The sequence below is a fragment of the Mauremys reevesii genome, linkage group 10 (genome assembly GCF_016161935.1).
Source record: "Mauremys reevesii isolate NIE-2019 linkage group 10, ASM1616193v1, whole genome shotgun sequence".
NCBI lineage: Eukaryota > Metazoa > Chordata > Testudines > Geoemydidae > Mauremys > Mauremys reevesii.
Window position 1 is genome coordinate 63,583,839 of NC_052632.1, and position 17,332 is coordinate 63,601,170.

The 17,332-nt window shown below is 39.7% G+C and overlaps 1 protein-coding gene across 3 annotated transcripts in view; it reads right to left on the reverse strand.

Annotated features, from left to right (window-relative positions):
* TXNDC11 (thioredoxin domain containing 11) overlaps window positions 1–17,332 on the reverse strand; it is a 105,355-nt gene that overhangs the window by 74,841 nt on the left and 13,182 nt on the right. For 2 of the 3 annotated variants that reach the window (XM_039492917.1, XM_039492918.1), the window contains exons 3-5: window positions 15,954–16,051; window positions 13,294–13,423; window positions 1,006–1,099 (exon numbers count right to left, since the gene is read on the reverse strand). In XM_039492917.1, coding sequence (XP_039348851.1) covers window positions 1,006–1,099; window positions 13,294–13,423; window positions 15,954–16,051 — 322 coding nt within the window. The remainder of the gene's footprint in view (window positions 1–1,005; window positions 1,100–13,293; window positions 13,424–15,953; window positions 16,052–17,332) is intronic. The other variant, XM_039492919.1, reaches the window with a different exon arrangement.

Sequence of the window (17,332 nt, forward strand, 5' to 3'; positions counted from 1 at the left end):
GAAAGATTTAGTTCTTCTTTATATATAAACCTTTTTGGTGGGGGTCAAATTTCTTGATTCTAAGTGACCACTGTGGGAGGCGCATCTTCTTTTGTTACCAGTTGTCTAACCTAAGCTCTATGTAAGAAGAATCTATCTTGGTTTTACCATAATCACTCCCAAGGAAGTAAATATTTCTTTGTTTAGCATCTTTCAGTGGAAAAGGCAACTTGAAGAGATTTACAAGAGGTTTCCCAACATTAAGTAATTAAGTAAGTAAGTGAGGAAAGTCAAAAAGCCAGAAGCTAAATTAAGCAAAGTGACAGGAAAGACCTGAGGATGAGCCCTAGTGTCATGTCTTGCACTACCAGACTTCTGACTCCAGTGTAAAACAAAACTTATCTGAAAAATAGACAAACATACCATGGATTCCGAAAATCAGCAGTCTCAAATCTATGTTTTTGAAGAGACTGCTCATGTGAGTAAAACCACTCAAGCATAACTTTTTGTAGGATCAGATCCTAAAAACAGGAATGCACTCAATAATTTTACTGCTTAGACTTGTGATTTTGCTTCATTTTCATTTGGCTACAAAAATTATATTTACTTTTGAATACTTCTGTACCCAAATAGTAGACGATGAAATGTGACATGAAACATGAACTGCAGTTCCTTCAATAAAGTGGAGAGACTTGGCAAATAAGACTTGCTTGATATATTCAGTAAACTGTATATAAAATGAAGATCATATTTATTATGCTATGAAAATATGACGAAGGATAAATGCACTATGTATTTTATTTCACTCTGTCTGTCCACAAGATATATAAAATAAGAATTAATTAAATAAAAAGGTTTTACTCCTTAATCCATTCATTGTCTATTAACAAAGGAATACAACTTAGTCGTCAGACCAATACTAAGAGCTGTAATTCTCAAATTACAAAATATTTCAGATGAGAACTGAAGTTCACCTATGTAAACTATTTGCAAAGGTGCCTTAAATTCTTAAGATTAAGCTTTTACCTTTCTTTAATGAATGTAATGCTGATGTGAAGAATATCAAATAACCAGGAGGCTGAGGTGAAGCATTGAACTCAAAATATCCTAGAACTCCAGGCTGCAAGAATAAGAATTAGAGTTAGCTAAGCTATTACAAAAGTATACATTTATGGGACACTGCAATTATTTAACTATAGTAAAAAAACATAACAGATTAAACATTGATGGGTTGTTTTGGTTTTTTTAGAAAAACAAACTAGCCATTTTACTCTGCAAGAAAAGTGGATCTTAAAAGGAGGGGGGGAAAAAATCAGCCAATACTATAATTTGGAAAATGTGCACAAGACCAAATCTGTATATCTGTAGAAACATTATAATTTCACAGCTATATATTTCCCATGTTAGTTGTTACATTATTCTCTAAGCAAATGGTAATAATTTAAAATAATTGCAGGAGTCAAGCTTCAGCACCACCATGTTGATGGAATACTTGATTTTCTACATAGCACCATACTGGGTTCTTTTGAAACTGAGATTTGGGATTTAATATGTCATTGTACAATGAAGTCAACTGTAACCCATTTTCAACAAAAAATACTTGGCTTTCTTTAAGTTTTTACTATACTGTGCATGTTTCACATCTATATCTGAAGCCTCTGCATGACTGCCAGTCTACATCACACTGGGAAGCTATCAGTCATATGAGATTCTTGCAAGAGAAATCACTGAGAGACTGATTTCACAAAAACAAAGGGGAGAAACCCAGATCCTATTTGCATTTCCACAAAAAGAAAATATACTATTTTGTTGGCCTGGGCAACCAGGTAATTTGAGATTTAAAGGATCTGTGATCTCTAGAAAGAGATACAAAATTTTTTGTCCATCGAGAATGGGTTGATAAACCCTGAATTTTACTGAGATGAATATACAATTTAAAAAAATTACTTAGGGATATTTTACATGAATGAGACTTGAATTGGTTTGTAGACTTTCAAGATGTGATAATAGTGTAGGGGTACAACAGTGATTCTTAGAACTTAGATACTTGAGCAGACAGATCAGAATGTAAGCCAGACTTCCTTGAACCATTTATATTTGCATTTGCAGATAAAACAAGTAATTCATCATACACTCAACTTGCACTGATCAGGAGGAACTGTCCTAGAGCTGGAGCTCAGGTGTTGGACTCTTATTCACACTTCATTTTCTTGATAACTGCACTGCTATCTGGACAAAGAGCTAGAAAGTAGGTTTAAAAGCTACCTTTTAAAAATGAACACTAAATGCAACTTGCTAAGATTAACATGAAATACTGAATTTTATTTGTTGAAAGTGTGTGATGTAAGTGTTCACTGTCCTATGATGCAAGAAGATTTCTCTGCATTCACTTTTCCTAGTGAAATAAATTTGTCACATTTCAAATTCAAGTACAGCTGAAAATGAGTTCAGTAGTCTTGTCCAAGTCCCAAATACACAGACGTCTGTCCAAATCACACATACTCTCCCTCTCTCACACAAGCATACAACCCCACACTAGACAACTTGGCATGCCTGACTCTACTCAAACAAGGCCCATGACTGGAAAAGCAAACTGTGAAGAGTTACAAAGGGGTCTCACAAAACCGAATGACTGGGTAAGAAAATGGCAGATGAAATTCAGTGTTGATAAATGCAAAGTAATGCACATTGGAAAACACAATCCCAATGATACATACAAAATGATGGGGTCTAAATTAGCTAAAAGATCTCAGAGTCATTGTGGATAGTTTTCTGAAAACACCTGCCCAATGTGCAGCAGCAGCAGCCAAAAAGCTAACAGTGTTAGGAACCATCAGGAAAGGGATAGATAATAAAAGACAGAAAATATCATAATGCCACTACATAAATCCACGGTACACGCACACCTTGAATACTGCATGCAGTTCTGGTTGCCCCATCTCAAAAAAGATATATTTTAAGAGCCCAGCCACATATTTCAACTTACTATAATATTGCCCACCATGGAACTATGAAATGTAAGCAGTTGAGAGAAGCATCCACTGCAAGAGAAGCAACCAGTGAGATACTTCGTAAGGCGGCTTTGATTTTCTTGTCTCTGCATGATAAATTAATTATAAAATATCATCACAGTTTTACTAAAATATGTTCTACCTTTATTTTCTACATGAAGTTTGCGATCCTCCATAGCAACTGATTGTGAGATATTACCAACAAACTACAACCTCCATCAAGACAAGAATGGTTCTGGAAAAGTAGCCAGAAGCTACAGATATTCAAAGAGGCACAAAGGAGGCTTCAAAACAAAACCTTAAACTAGCTTCCAGCCTTTTTCCAATAGTTTGACAAAGGAAGTTACCTAGAGGTATAGCTGTATCTTTAAACAAAAGAAGCCACACTGCTTCCACTTTGGGAAGAAAGATGAAGTCTGACATTCTTTTGAAGTGTGTAAAAGTTCTGGATCTCTGTCACTTCTGGGATTCATGGACTACACACTCACTGATTCTGGGGAGGGTCAAATGAAGGGGGATACACAGCTGCTACTTAGAAGATACTGGGAAATGGTTTCTCTTCATTTTGCCTTATTTTACTAGATTTGTTCTTCTGGGTTTTTTGAGAGGTTGAATTACCCCAGGCTCTCAGTTCTCTTTTTAGTGTAGTGTAAAATGGACAGTTCGCTTTGGAACTCTCTTGATTTCTCTCTCTCTTCTGAAACTGGCTGGTTCTGATTCTGAAAGTTCCCCTTCTTCTGTGAATGAGGAAGAACTGGGGAATGAAGACTGTTTCAGGGCTTCTGGATTTTTTCCAATCTGGTTTTGTCCTGCTGCTTGGACTATTTTACACCCATCTGCCCCCAATCTCATTAGGAGGAAGAAGTATGTCTCCATGGTCTTGGTCTTTTCTCTTCAGCACTAGAGCAGTGACAGGATCTATACTGCTGTCTGATGAAGGATGCTTTCTTTCTCCCTTCTTGAGAAAGGGAGACAGAGTCACCAGGGATTACCTCACTTTTCTGGGACTAGTAAAATAAAAAGATGTGTGTACATTTCGAGCTCCAGGGTCAGATTCCCATCCTGAGCGGACATACCCACACTAGCTCTGATCGAGCTAGCATGCTAAAAATAGAGGGTAGCCATAGTGGCGCCAGGGGCTTAGCCACCCCAAGTACTTACCATCCAAGGTGCTAGGCAGGTACTCAGGGCCGCTAACCCCTCATACTGCCATAGCTACACTCTATTTTTAGCACACTAGCATGATCAGAGCTAGTGTGCATATGTCCCTTGAGCTGTCCCAGGTCGAAGTGTAGACATATGCAAAGTCATTTAGCACCACTCTGGCTGAATTTATCCTTCTTCTTAAGGCCTGAAGTAAGAACCAGGGATAGGTGGCAGTATTAGGGGGATGGGAAGAGAGAGAGCAAGCACTGTTTTGTCCATTCAGATGGAAGTTCCTAAACACTGTCCAGGAGCACCCTCAGGAGAAGTGTGGTGCATCTTAAGGAGAGGAGTATCAGGGGGTAGCTGTGTCAGTCTGTATCCACAAAAACAATGAGGACTCCGGTGGCATCTTAAAGACTAACAGATTTATTTGGGCATAAGCTTTCGTGGGTAAAAACCCCCACTGTAATTTTCACTCAATGCATCTGAAGAAGTGGGGTTTTTTACCCATGAAACCTTATGCCCAAATAAATCTTGTAGTCTTTATGGTGCCACCAGACTCCTCACTGTTCTTAAGGAGAGGAACACTTTAAAGAGGAAACTTATCTTTTGGGCCCAGAATCACCAATGATAAGCACTATATGTCCTATATCAGCTAAGGCTCTTAAAAGTTAAGGAAGGAACTGAGGACTGAGGTGAGGTAGCATCACAGAAATGAAGGCTGTCTACTTTTCTGTGTGTACAGCCAGCTGAGTACTCCGGTGGGAACATCTCCCTGCTACTGACCTAGCCTGGCAGAAAGGAAAAGGAGAGAGAATTCTGACTAATTCCTGAAGTGGATAGTTCAATTTTCCCTAGACAGACACAGGCTACGATGGAGACTGTTCCCTTACCACTGCTCTCAAGCTGGGCACTGCTGTAGCAGAGATGGGAGCCAGCTTCCTAAGCAGCTGGTGAACAAATGACCCATTCAATTTGCACTGATCAGGAGGTATTTTCCCAGAGCTAGAGCAAAAGGGGGAGCTGGTGTTATGAAGAGCTCCTTCCAGCTAGGTCTCCCTTAGATGTGGGGAGGGCAAGCATGCTGTGCACCTTTGTGTCTTTTGTTTACTCTTCTTAGGCCAGTTAGGCCTCTCATGTGACACTACTGAAGGAAAAAGTCTGCTGCTTAAGCACCTCAGATGGAGGATGTTGCTCCTGAATAATCTGGTTAAACAGCTGAAGAACTGTGTCAGAGATTAACATTTTGTAAAAATAACTGTTAGATGTTCTAATTCAAAAAACACAGGCAATCTGGACACAGACCCAGAGCTTTCTTAGAAGCAGTAAATCTTACTTCTGAAGTAATTTAAATCTTTTTTGGAAGGGGGGGGGCAGTTGTTTAAAACCCCAAGTACTATTCTGCAATTTTTCCTGCATCTCTCAAGCAATTCCAATTCTGATCTCATACCATTTTTACAACGGTGTACATCCACTGCTGCCTTCAATAGAGTTCTATACTAGTGTTAAGGAGAGAAGAATCAGCACTTTCAAATCAAGAAAATAATACATTTTCAACCAAGTATTTTATCACAGGGTTTGTGGCCCTCTTGTGGCAGTAAGTATAGCTTTTCAGTCTATTAATATCTTTACTAATCTATTTTTGTTATACAGTACTGTGTCACTTTCCCATCAATTTACTATTTTCATCTTAAATTTCATATAGGTTACAGGATTTGAAACATTCTACTCATCAATAATTCTAAGAAATAGAAACAGATAAATAAGATGTCAAAATGAAGTCAAATGTTGATCAAAATTCTCTACATCCTTTCTGACATGATCAAAAATGTTTTGTACATTTAATTTTGAAGAATATCACTTCTGATGTACTTTTTGTCTGCATAAATGAAGAGGAAGAATAGGGATACTTGTAAATGTGAATTGCTAATTCCCCCAAATATATCACTTCAGTCCCATACAAAATGTGTCCCCTGACACAATAAGAAAAAATAGAAGTATTCTGCTCAGAAATAGTTTAAACATTCTAAGAAACCAAATGGTATTCTGAGATTTTCCTATGTCTCTCATAAACAAAGAATCCCAAAAATAAGATCAGTGAAATGACTACAAGAATAATTCACAGCAAACTGTCTTTTCACAGACCTCTCCCCTGGTCCAAACACACGAAATCACAATGTACACACTGTAGGGTTTTGTTTTATCTATAAAACGCTGGAAATCAAAATGACTGCTGATCAGTCATGGTAAATATTTGGTTTCTTCTTCTTATAAGATATTATCATTTTAGCATGTAAAAGATGAGGGTCAACATCAGAGGCTAGCCAAAAAAATAGTGCACTGTTGGAGAGGAAGTCCATAGAAATCTGCTCATGTTTCCTGTTCTCCAATCCAAAACACCTATGCCTCAGGACAGAGATTCTCCAACTTTTTCACAGTGAACAACATCATAATTCAGAAATTATTTCAGGGACCACATCCTCTCCCATTCACAGCTGCACATTGTCCCTGGGCTTACATGGAAAAGCAATTTTAGAAAAATAATTATATATATATTTACTGCTTTTTAATGTGGCAAAATTTGAATCACACTGTCTGCTTTTGTTTTTAAACCCATCTTCCCCTCCTAATTGATCTGTTCCTCTCTCACCCTCTGCTTTCCTGGACATTTCTGTGTGTTCTGGGTTTCCTCTCTACTGCAAATGCTGCCCAGCCATTGGGTCCTTTTCTCTCCTCACTACCTAAACTTATGGCACAGCTGCCCAATTCCCTTCTTCTCTACTCTTGCCTCTCCCACTTGTGGCTGGCAGCTTCAATCTCACTGGTGCTCTGACTTCTGGAGGTGGCTGATATTTCCCCCTCTTCCTCTTCTTTACCATAATACAGTTGTCCTTAGTACCGGCAGGAGTCACGGGACAGCTGACATAGTGCTTGGAGAACATTCATTTAGCCATAAATGAGTGAGGGCAGGAAGACAAAGTAGACTTATTTTTTAGTCCCCTTTACACTGGAACCAACAAGGATTTGTTTTCTCTGATATAAGAGACTGGCCTATAAAAACAAAACGTGAGAATGTGCCAGATGTAAAACAAACGTTGCTGACTTTGCAAGGACATAGAAGAGTTTTGAAAGTGGGAGAGAAAAAGAGTTTGAATGTGCACTGAAAATATAAATGATGTTTAACTGTTGAATATTATTATTTTAAAAAGAATACTTTGTATTTCTACAGCTTCTTCCATTGGAGAATATCAAAGCACCTTACATATATTAATTAAATCCCAGAAGCCATAAGGAGGTAGGTAAAAATTACTATTTATTTCAAAATGACAGAATTGAGGAAAAGAGTTGCTCAGGGTCACACAGCAAATCAGGGGCAGAAACAGGAATAGAAGTCAGTAACTCCTGACAATCACTTCTTTGCTCAAACCACAAAGCAACACTGCTAGGCATGAATATAAACGTCTAGAACGATATTAGCCCTAAAAAAATTTTAAAAAGAGAGAAGGGGGAAAAAGCTTTTTAAATAAAAACTCTTTAAATATTTTTCAGTCATCACAATCAAAAGTCAAGATAAATCACCTTTTAAAAGTTAAAAGAATATCCCCATTCATTTATAGAGACTAGGTCTGCTAAAATCAATGTACATTTCTCACTGTGGCATTATCATTTTTACTGCATAAAGCTGTAAATAAAATGTTCAAAAAAAGAGAAAGACAAATAAGAATCTTTGTGTACACAATAACTGGAGCTCAAAAACAGCAGTTTGTCCTTTTAAAAGGAAAATAATCCTTCACAAAGTGCAACTAACAAATCTGTCAGAACAGAAGAAAAGAATTTGCCACAGAAGTTCAGTCTCACCAATGCCACCCAAGGCTTTGTCATTTCAGTTTAACTACTGCAATTCCCCCTATTCTGGGCTGTCACATGCAAACCTATGTCTTATAGCCAGTGCAGAATGTCACAGCATGTCTGCTACCAGAGGTGACCATTAGAAAATATCTTATGCCCAGCTTGCATGTCTGGCATTGGCTGCCATTTAGACCAACCCATAAATTACAAAGTTAGATTCTGCAAAGGAATTCATGTCAATATGTGGATCTGCTTTTAGCAATCCCTTTACAAGATGAGGGCCTTATTTGCTGATGTATAATCCCTTAAACAATATGGGACCTACACACCCTATACACCCTCCTCCTATTCACTGTTCTTCTCAGGCTTTGGGCTCTTCCTCATGACATCTCCTGGTGCCACGAATCAGAAGTAATCCAAACGTCTTTGTTTGCTTGAAGAACAAGGAGTACTTGGGGCATCTTAGAGACTAACAAATTTATTTGATCATAAGCTTTCATGAGCTAAAGCCTACTTCATCAGATGCATATATATCTTCCTACTGTATTTTCCACTGTATGCATCTGATGAAGTGGGCTTTAGCCCACAAAAGCTTATGCTCAAAAGATTTTTTAGTCTCCAAGGCAGTGGTCCCCAACCTTTTCATCTGGCAGGCGTCAGACGAAGGACCGTGGTGGCAGTCAAGCATCTGCCGAAATGCCACCGAATTTCTGGATGCTCGACCGCTGGCCAGGACGCGGGTGCATTTAGATGCCCCCGCGGGCGCCATGGCACCCACGGGCACCGCGTTGGGGACTCCTGCGTAAGGTGCCACAAGTACTCCTTGTTCTTTTTGCTGATACTGACTAATACGGCTACCACTCTGAAACTTGTTTGCCTCGTGTTTCAAGTTGCATCATGCTTTGTTTTGAAGATATAACGTTCTTCAAAATACAATTTCAACTCATCCAGCTGAAGATCCTTCCCCAGAAATCAATCTTGTAGCATACAACTTCTTTCTTATACATACCAGATTGCAAAACAGAAAATTGCTCTCCACCTAAATTATTTGACAACTGTATTTGTCTGAACTTTGGAGCACATTTGGTACAACCTTGCATTTTGATATAAGCAATGGCCACCTGAGGCTGCTTTTATGTTTCAGGGAAACGATCACAAATGTTATCTCAATAGAATAAGTGATTTTTTAAATACAGCCCAATTTTAAGAGCATCTATCAGTATCCTAGAACTCAAGTGCCCATTTTGTTTCTAGAAAGATTATTACATATGTTTATCAGACCTTACCAATTTAGAGGTATTCTTAAGAGGATGTTGGATTCCCTCACCTAGAAGGCAAAGTTTGCCAGTTGTAACCCCAAAAAGCAAAAGAAGAATCAAACATCACATACGGAGATACACTTCTTAATCAGTCAAGTAGGTATGAAATTACATGTTTGCATGAAAGAAATGCAACTGCTTTATGTACCTTTGTAATATATACTACTGACAGGTTCGCTTCACTTTAAATATATTTAATATCTCATGATGTATATTTGTGAAAAACTGCTAGTTATATAGTTGTGACATCAGTCCTCAAGAATGTACTACATCACTTTCATTAACCAAAAAGGAAGATGTCTCAGAGGAAAAAAAAGGAAAGCTCTTGCTAGTATGCATGCACACCAGCTAGTGTAACAGACTCGTTTTCTCTCTTTAAGTGGTCTTGGTGCCACCAGATGGGACAGAACATCACACCCAGGAGGTGTGTGGGTTACATACTTCCCCTAGCTGAGGAAGCGCGTCCCGAGTTTCAGATCCCAGATGAGCCCCCACTTGTAACGCCAACAGACCCTGGTCGTCGGGCGGGATTGACCATGGGGCCTTTGGAACTTAGTGCATGAGCCTCTACTGCATGAGCTAAGGCTGTAGAGCAGACTCATTTAACTCTCTCTAAGTGGTCTTGGTGTCACTAGATGGGACAGAACATCACACCCAGGTGGTGTGTGGGTTACATTAGCACTGGCTCAACTCACAATCTCTATCCATTTCTGATGCTACTACATTGTAAAGACTGTTAAATCATGAAGTCTTCCTGTCCTTAATATTAGATGAGATATGGTAAACCAGTGGTTCTCAACCAGAGGTACACATACTCTTGAGGGTAAACAGAGATCTTCTGGGGTACATCAACTCATCTAGATATTTGCCTCATTTTACAACAGGCTATATAAAAAGCACTAGTGAAGTCAACACAAACTGAATTTTCATACAGACAATGACTTGTTTATACTGCTCTATATACTATACGTTGAAATGTAAGTACTGTATTTATATTCCAGTGGATTTATTTTATAATTATATGGTAAAATGAGAAAGTAAGCAATTTTTCAGTAATAGTGTGCGGTGACACTTTTATATTTTTATGTCTGATTTTGTAAGCAAGTAGTTTTTAAGTGAGATGACACTTGGGTGTACGCAAGGCAAATCAGATTCCTAGAAGGAGTATAGTAGTCTGTAAAGATTGAGAGCCACTGTGTTAAACCACATGACTACAATAAATTAAATGTATAAAAAGTTGGATTTAAATTAATAAAACAAGGAAATTCCGCAAAAAACAAACAAAAAAAAGCAATCCTCAAGCAATCACAAACTCACCCCATAGGAGCGAGAAAAAGAAGTATTGCAACACTGAACAGACAATATATATAGCTGCGTCCAACCTTTTGGCATTCCCCTGAAAGGCCTAAGTACAACAGAGTGAGTTAAGGAAAGAGGGTAGGTTGAACTCTAAATTTAATTCCTTTTGTAGATGTAAGTGACTCTGGCAAAACTATCTTTCCCAGAAAAAAAAAATACACACACACACACACACACACACACTTCCATGCATCACTGATCCACTTTTAATCCATACCTTTCTCTTTGAGAACTGTTTTCAGAGACAGCAAGACCCAACTAGAGTACATCATCACATCTTGCAAGGTATGTTATACAGTTGCGCAGACATAATGGCCATATAAAAGAAAGTATGCACAAGAGGTACCACTTTTCACAATTTGTCATTTTGGAGATCTACTTGTTAAAAGTACTAGTCCACATTATCTTCTCCTCCCCCTAACCCGTATTGTATGTGCAATATACACTGATGTCATGGTCTTCCAAGCTCTTCGGGACTGTTCTCATATTCATTACATAGGACAATCTTTTTTTATTAACTTCAGTTAGAGTCTGGCCTGAATAAGGGATAAGGCATTCAATTGTTCAGAGACTACTTGATGTGATTAAAGGAATTCTGATTGGATTTTATCCTTATTGATCGTATTGAAATCTGAAACTTGAAACCAGAGGCATATTAATAATCTAAGATTTAATTTAAAAAAAAAACAAAAAAACCTCTTGCCCTCATGGTTGTGAAGAAAATCTTCCAAACATGAATCAAGTGTAACAGATGTCCACCTGAATCAATGGACTACTTGAAAAATGAGGATGAGAGTTGTGACTCCCCATCAGCCATTAATTTCATTGAGACAAGTGCTAAAACTCAGTGAAATGTTACTGTCCACATTAAACATTTCATTGTTGACCATCTGTGGGAGCAAAACCCAAATAGTGTGGAAAATGTCGCTGCACAGAAGAAAATACAGAGGGAAGGCCAAAGGAAACACACAAAGAAAAAGGGAAAGAAACTGCAAAAAGGAGAATGGGGAAAGAAGATAACCAAATGGCAGAAGTAGTCATAATCCTAAAAGGGGAGTACATTTTCCCCACTCAGTGGTACCAAATGTGACAATAAGGAACTGAACAAATAGAAATAATGATAACTAAAAGTTTACTTACTACATAAAAGCCACATACTACCCTGATCTCTGCAAAACTTCCCTATGACATTCCACTATGGACTGAGAAGAGAATGTAGCCCTAACTTTTACTGTAATCTACAGACCATAATGGTAGTGAGGGAAAACAGGCAGCATGGCCACAAGATTAAGCCACGCCTCAAGTGCCTGCTGAGACAAGGATGGACAGCAGGGACAAGGAGCCTTTTATTAGTCAAGGACTGGATCCTGCTGGGAGCAAGAGAGACTAGGGTGGCAGCTGCAATAGAGAGGGGGGCTCAGCAGCTCCCATTTTGTGGCAGCACACACACAACAAACATATGGGGGCTCCACATTAGTCAGAGGCACTTCAGAGCAATTCAGAGGAGGAACAGCAGCATTAGCAGGGACTTCTTACCCCTCCGCCCCCTGACCTCATTGGAAACTTCACATTTGAACTAGTCAAATTTCACATTTTGTTGACTGTTTTTTGCTCTTGCTTCTCTCTGACCAAACCCCTTTTGCATTAGGACCTTACTTTCTGACCACAATGCTCCACACCCCATCTAAACTATCCCACTCGCTATTTTCCCATCTCCATTTTCCTCTTTCTCCCCACACTTAGTCTCAGACTTCCCTGCTGTCCATCATTCCTCCTATTCCTATGCACATCAAATCTATGCTCTATTTATCAATCCTCGTCTCTTCCACAATCTTTCCATATACAGAAACAAAAAAATGCAACTAAAATGACATATGCCAATCATCACCCAGACAACTTTGCTTGCATGTGGTATCTCTTTTCCCTGGCCTTCATTTGTCTCTCTTTTTAGATTGCACACTCTTCAAAGCAGGGACCATATCTTAACGTGTGTTTGGAAACCAACCTACACTGTGGCAGTGCCCAAATGTGGTAAGTACACACCAGAAACTGAAAGCTAGTCAAACACAATGCAACATCCCTTGATGTGGATTAAAAGTGTGACATTACACTACAAACAAATACAGGTTATCGAATTTGTTTGTCTCTAGAAGCCAGTTATTCATTTGATTTAATGTGAGCTTTTACTTGACTGATATTCTCATTTATTAGAAATTTGTAATATTACTTTGACTTTTATTTTAAACATTAATTCTATTATTCATCCTTTGACTGCATTCCAAGCTTAAACTGTAAATCCTTTGGGGCAAAAACTATACAACACCTGATACAGAGGAGTCGCATTCTTGGTTGTGGTCTCTAGACACTACTATAAAACAAATTAATAATCATAAACTAGGGAAACACTGAAATTCGTATAATGCAGGAAATATGTAGTCAGTGTATTAGGAACTGGTATTATTGGTCTGTCATTTCACATGTGTTATAATTGTAAAAACACTTGAGATGCACTGCAGGTTTCTGAGACCCTGGAAGAACCTACTGATTTGGAGAAGGTCAGATTTAATCCTGAAACAAATCAAACCCTTTCAGAACCACAAATGGTAAAACTAGACAAGAGAGACAAGTACCTCATAATTTGAGAGGAAATCTAGTAATTTTGATCGAGACGAGATGTAGAGTAGTGGTGTCATCACCCGGCGAACAAACTTTTCAATATAAACAGCACTCATAGGGCCTTTGTATTCAATTGGTCCAAAACTAGTACCAAAAAAATAATAATACATTAAGATTTGAAGGATTAAGCTGCGACCACTAAATTAACAATGGAGTCCCTGGTTGCGATGGCAGAGGCTGAGAGTAATACACAGACACCATGCTCTGTCCCTAGAGAGCAGAGGATGTTCCTAGTGCTGATTAAGAGTAACTTCTGTAACTGATACAGTATCAGTGTTAAGGGACTAGAAGGGAGACCCATTAAGAATTTACCTACTGAAATAACAGAGACTCCGATAAAGAGTCTATGATTGTGTGTGATAGTAAGGATCTGGGAATTAAGAACCTCTGAGTCTTATTAAAAAGACAGGCAAAAATTACAAAATGGTCTAATTAGCATGTGGAGCGATAGGCCGTTCTGCTTTGTCCATACACTTCAATAGACACACAACTGCAAAGATATAGATTTAAAAAATCCTTGAGGATTAAAAAAGAAAACAACAAAGAATTAAACTAGACAGGTGCAAATACTGCTACTCCATCACACATGAATGATGCAAGAATGAAGTAGGCTTTCACAGCTGGGAAACTGTTAACTGCTATCTGATTAGATTTAACACCACACTGCACAAAGAAATAAATCAATCAAAAGAAAGTTAGGTGTAGTACATAAAATTAAATTAAAAGCATAAAGTGTAGTCTTAACTCTCTCATTCGCATTCCCTCTGTGGGAGTCACTTAGAACCTTGATGTAGTTTTGCACATATAAATATGTAATATATATAACATTATAAGAAAAATATTACTCTGCATTAAAAGATACCATGTATTCATATAGATCGAATTGGTCCAGAGGCAGTCCACTGGATCATGTCAACTGGTATTATTACAGCTCTTTGGATTGCTAGCAACATACATTATATCAACACACGGGAACATTATTATGTAATGCATAGGTCAGAAAAAGTGATGGAAAAATATTACTCTGCATGCACAATATACAATTTTAGAAGTTCAACACCTTGGGAGAGGTAAAGGAGTCCATCCACACAGCATAAGCATTTCAAGCACACTAGTTTATAATGACCTGTAAAGTGGTGTGTGTTGTTTGTTTGGGAATTTTATTTTTAAACGCACATTTATACATAAAATGAAGAGTCTAAGCAAAAATCTGCTACATTAATTGATTTAGCGCCCTCCTAAGCGCAAAGACCACACTAATCCAAATCATGGGAAAATATGCTTTAGAGCTTAACATGTAACTATCTGAGGCTATGGTAAATACAAAGCCCCAGCGCTGTCCGCTCTCAGCTCCCTGGGGAATAACGGACACAGCTGGGGGGCCGCGCGCCAGCTGGGGGGCTGATACACTGGGGCTTTGCTTTAGCGCAATTTGCAGCTGCAGAGGGTGTGTTTTCACCTGCCTGCTGCCTGCAAAATTTAAAAGTGTAGCCAAGTAAGCTGGGCCTGGCGGAAATAAGTAAATCAGTTGTAATTGAAACCTTTCATTATTTTGGTGCAACTTTCTACGTGGACCCTCATATCAATTTAAACTTGGCTTATATTGATTTAGTTTGTACTGATAAATTTACAGACTCGAGATAAATCAATGATGTGTGTCAACTTCAGAGTTTGCACTGATTTAACTAAATGAGTTCTTATACTGTTTTAAGATATACATATCTGTGTATGTAGATAAGCCCTGAATTTCAGCTGACAGCAAGTTTCAGCATTCTCCCCTCATCTACATAAAATGAGTTGAGAATTGAAGCATTAGTAAACATGTGCAAATAAAACAATGCTGCACAGTTTACATGATTAGCTGACTACTCAAGGGAGAAATGATGGACTGGAAAAGACGGGGAGCCACAGTGCAGGACTAAGGTGCACAGGTAGAAATGTATGTGGGAGACTGCACAGCACCTGCCTCCACTGAGACTAGTGTCAGGCAATGTGCTCAGTGCCTTATTTTCAAGTTCAGACAAAAATCAAAAAAAGAAAAGATGTAAAGGGACACCAGGGATGCCAAACTTTCACAGCTTAACATTGGTAGAGGCCCCAATTCAGAAAAAGACCTAAGCATCTGCTTAATTTTAAGTACATGCTTAAATCCCACTGACTTCAGTGGGAGTTAAGCACATAAGCGCTGTCCCCAGTAGGAGTACTTTCCTGACTTGAGACCAAATGATGCTACCCACCCCCAAAGCAAGCAGGAAATATTAAAAATAAAACAAATAATATAGGTCCAAATTCTTGAATCCTCATCTGAGGCAAACTCCCATTGAAGTCAATGGGAATTTTGCCTAAGGACAAAACAACGGACAGGCTAAGTGACTATTCACAAGAGGTGAAATTCAGCCATGTACAAAGGGCTGCACAAGGCCTCTGAGTCACTTAAATCCCATTCAGGGCCTGTGGGGGTGTAAATAGTTCACAGGTTTTCTACTGGGCCTCTGCACAGGGATGAACTTCAGCCCGCAGCCCTTGTATTACAAACCACATTCTTGATATTTCTGTGATGTTCTGTCTACCAGCAATCTAAAATGCAGATAAATCACATTTGTGAAACTCTTACCTCCGATGGTACAAATATATCACAGGAAAATAAAAGAAATGTTTCTGTTTCCTGCATTTCCCCTGGTTCCACCAGCAGTTAACTGCCACAAACAGCACCTGCAGAACAGACCAAAGGTACAAAATACATCACCATGACTTTCTCTACCCTGTGCCGATTAGCTGTTTGCTACAACCTGCTTTCTCCCCTGCCCTCCAAAATCTCTTCATCTCAGGTTCACCCCACAACTGCCCCTCTCACCCTCTTTTCTATTCCCCTCCACCTTTCCTGCTACATCCCCTCTCTCTTCACTTTTCTTCCCATTTATCTTATCTTCTCCTAACTAAATCCATACACACACAAAAATAAAATAAAAAATAAAAAACAAAAATCAAGAAACTGACATAACATTATACCCCTTCTCCCACTCTGTCTTTGTCTTGTCTAGTTAGATCAGTGGTCCCCAATCTTTTTGTGGCCAGTAGCACATTCATGTTTTCAGAAGAGTGTGGCAGGTGCAAACAATTTTTCAAGGCTTATTTTGTATGTGTACATTAAATAATACGAAAAACATCATATTTAATATTCTTCCCACTCTGGGTTGAAATAATACGTACGTTGTCTCTTATTTGAACCACTCATTCTGGAGCAAAATAATAAATTGCAAAGCACAAGAAAACAGCAGTATCAGTGCAGGAAGAATACTCACATACAGGGCCGGCTCCAGGCACCAATAGAGCAAGCAGGTGCCTGTGTCAGCACATGCTACGGGGCAGCATTTGGTCCATTCTGCAGAGACGGAGCGGTTTTGTTTTTGGGGTTTTTTTGGTGGCAGTTCTGGGCAGTGCAGCAAGAAGCCTGAGAGAAGCTGCGCAGCCTGCAACCCCGGAGTACTCTGTCCCCAAGCAGGCGGGGGGCCCTGGCATCTCTCCCCTGCTGGGCACTAGGCGGGCCCCGTGCCTGCCAGGGACAGAGAACACCGGCGCCTGCAGCCCTGGAGTTCTCTGTGCCGGGCAGGCGCAGGGCCGCGGCTTCTCTGCAGCCCCAGAGTTCTCTGTGCCTGGCAGGCACGGGGCCGCGGCTTCTCTTCTTGAAGCCAGAGAGAAGCCATGGGCCCGCGCCTGCCAGGGACAGAGAGCACCGGCACCCGCAGCCCTGGAGTTCTCTGTCCCTGGCAGGTGTGGGGCTGCAGCTTCTCTCTGGCTTCTGAAGCTGGGGAGAAGCTGCGGCCCTGCACCTGTCGGGGACAGAGAGCACCTGAGCCTGCAGCCCTGGAGTTCTCTGTCCCTGGCAGGCACGGGGCCGGAAAAAGCCACAGCCCCGCGCCTGCTGGGGACAGAGAAGCCTTCTTTCCCCTGCTGAGCACTAGGCGGGTGCCATGGCGCCCGCAGGCACCATGT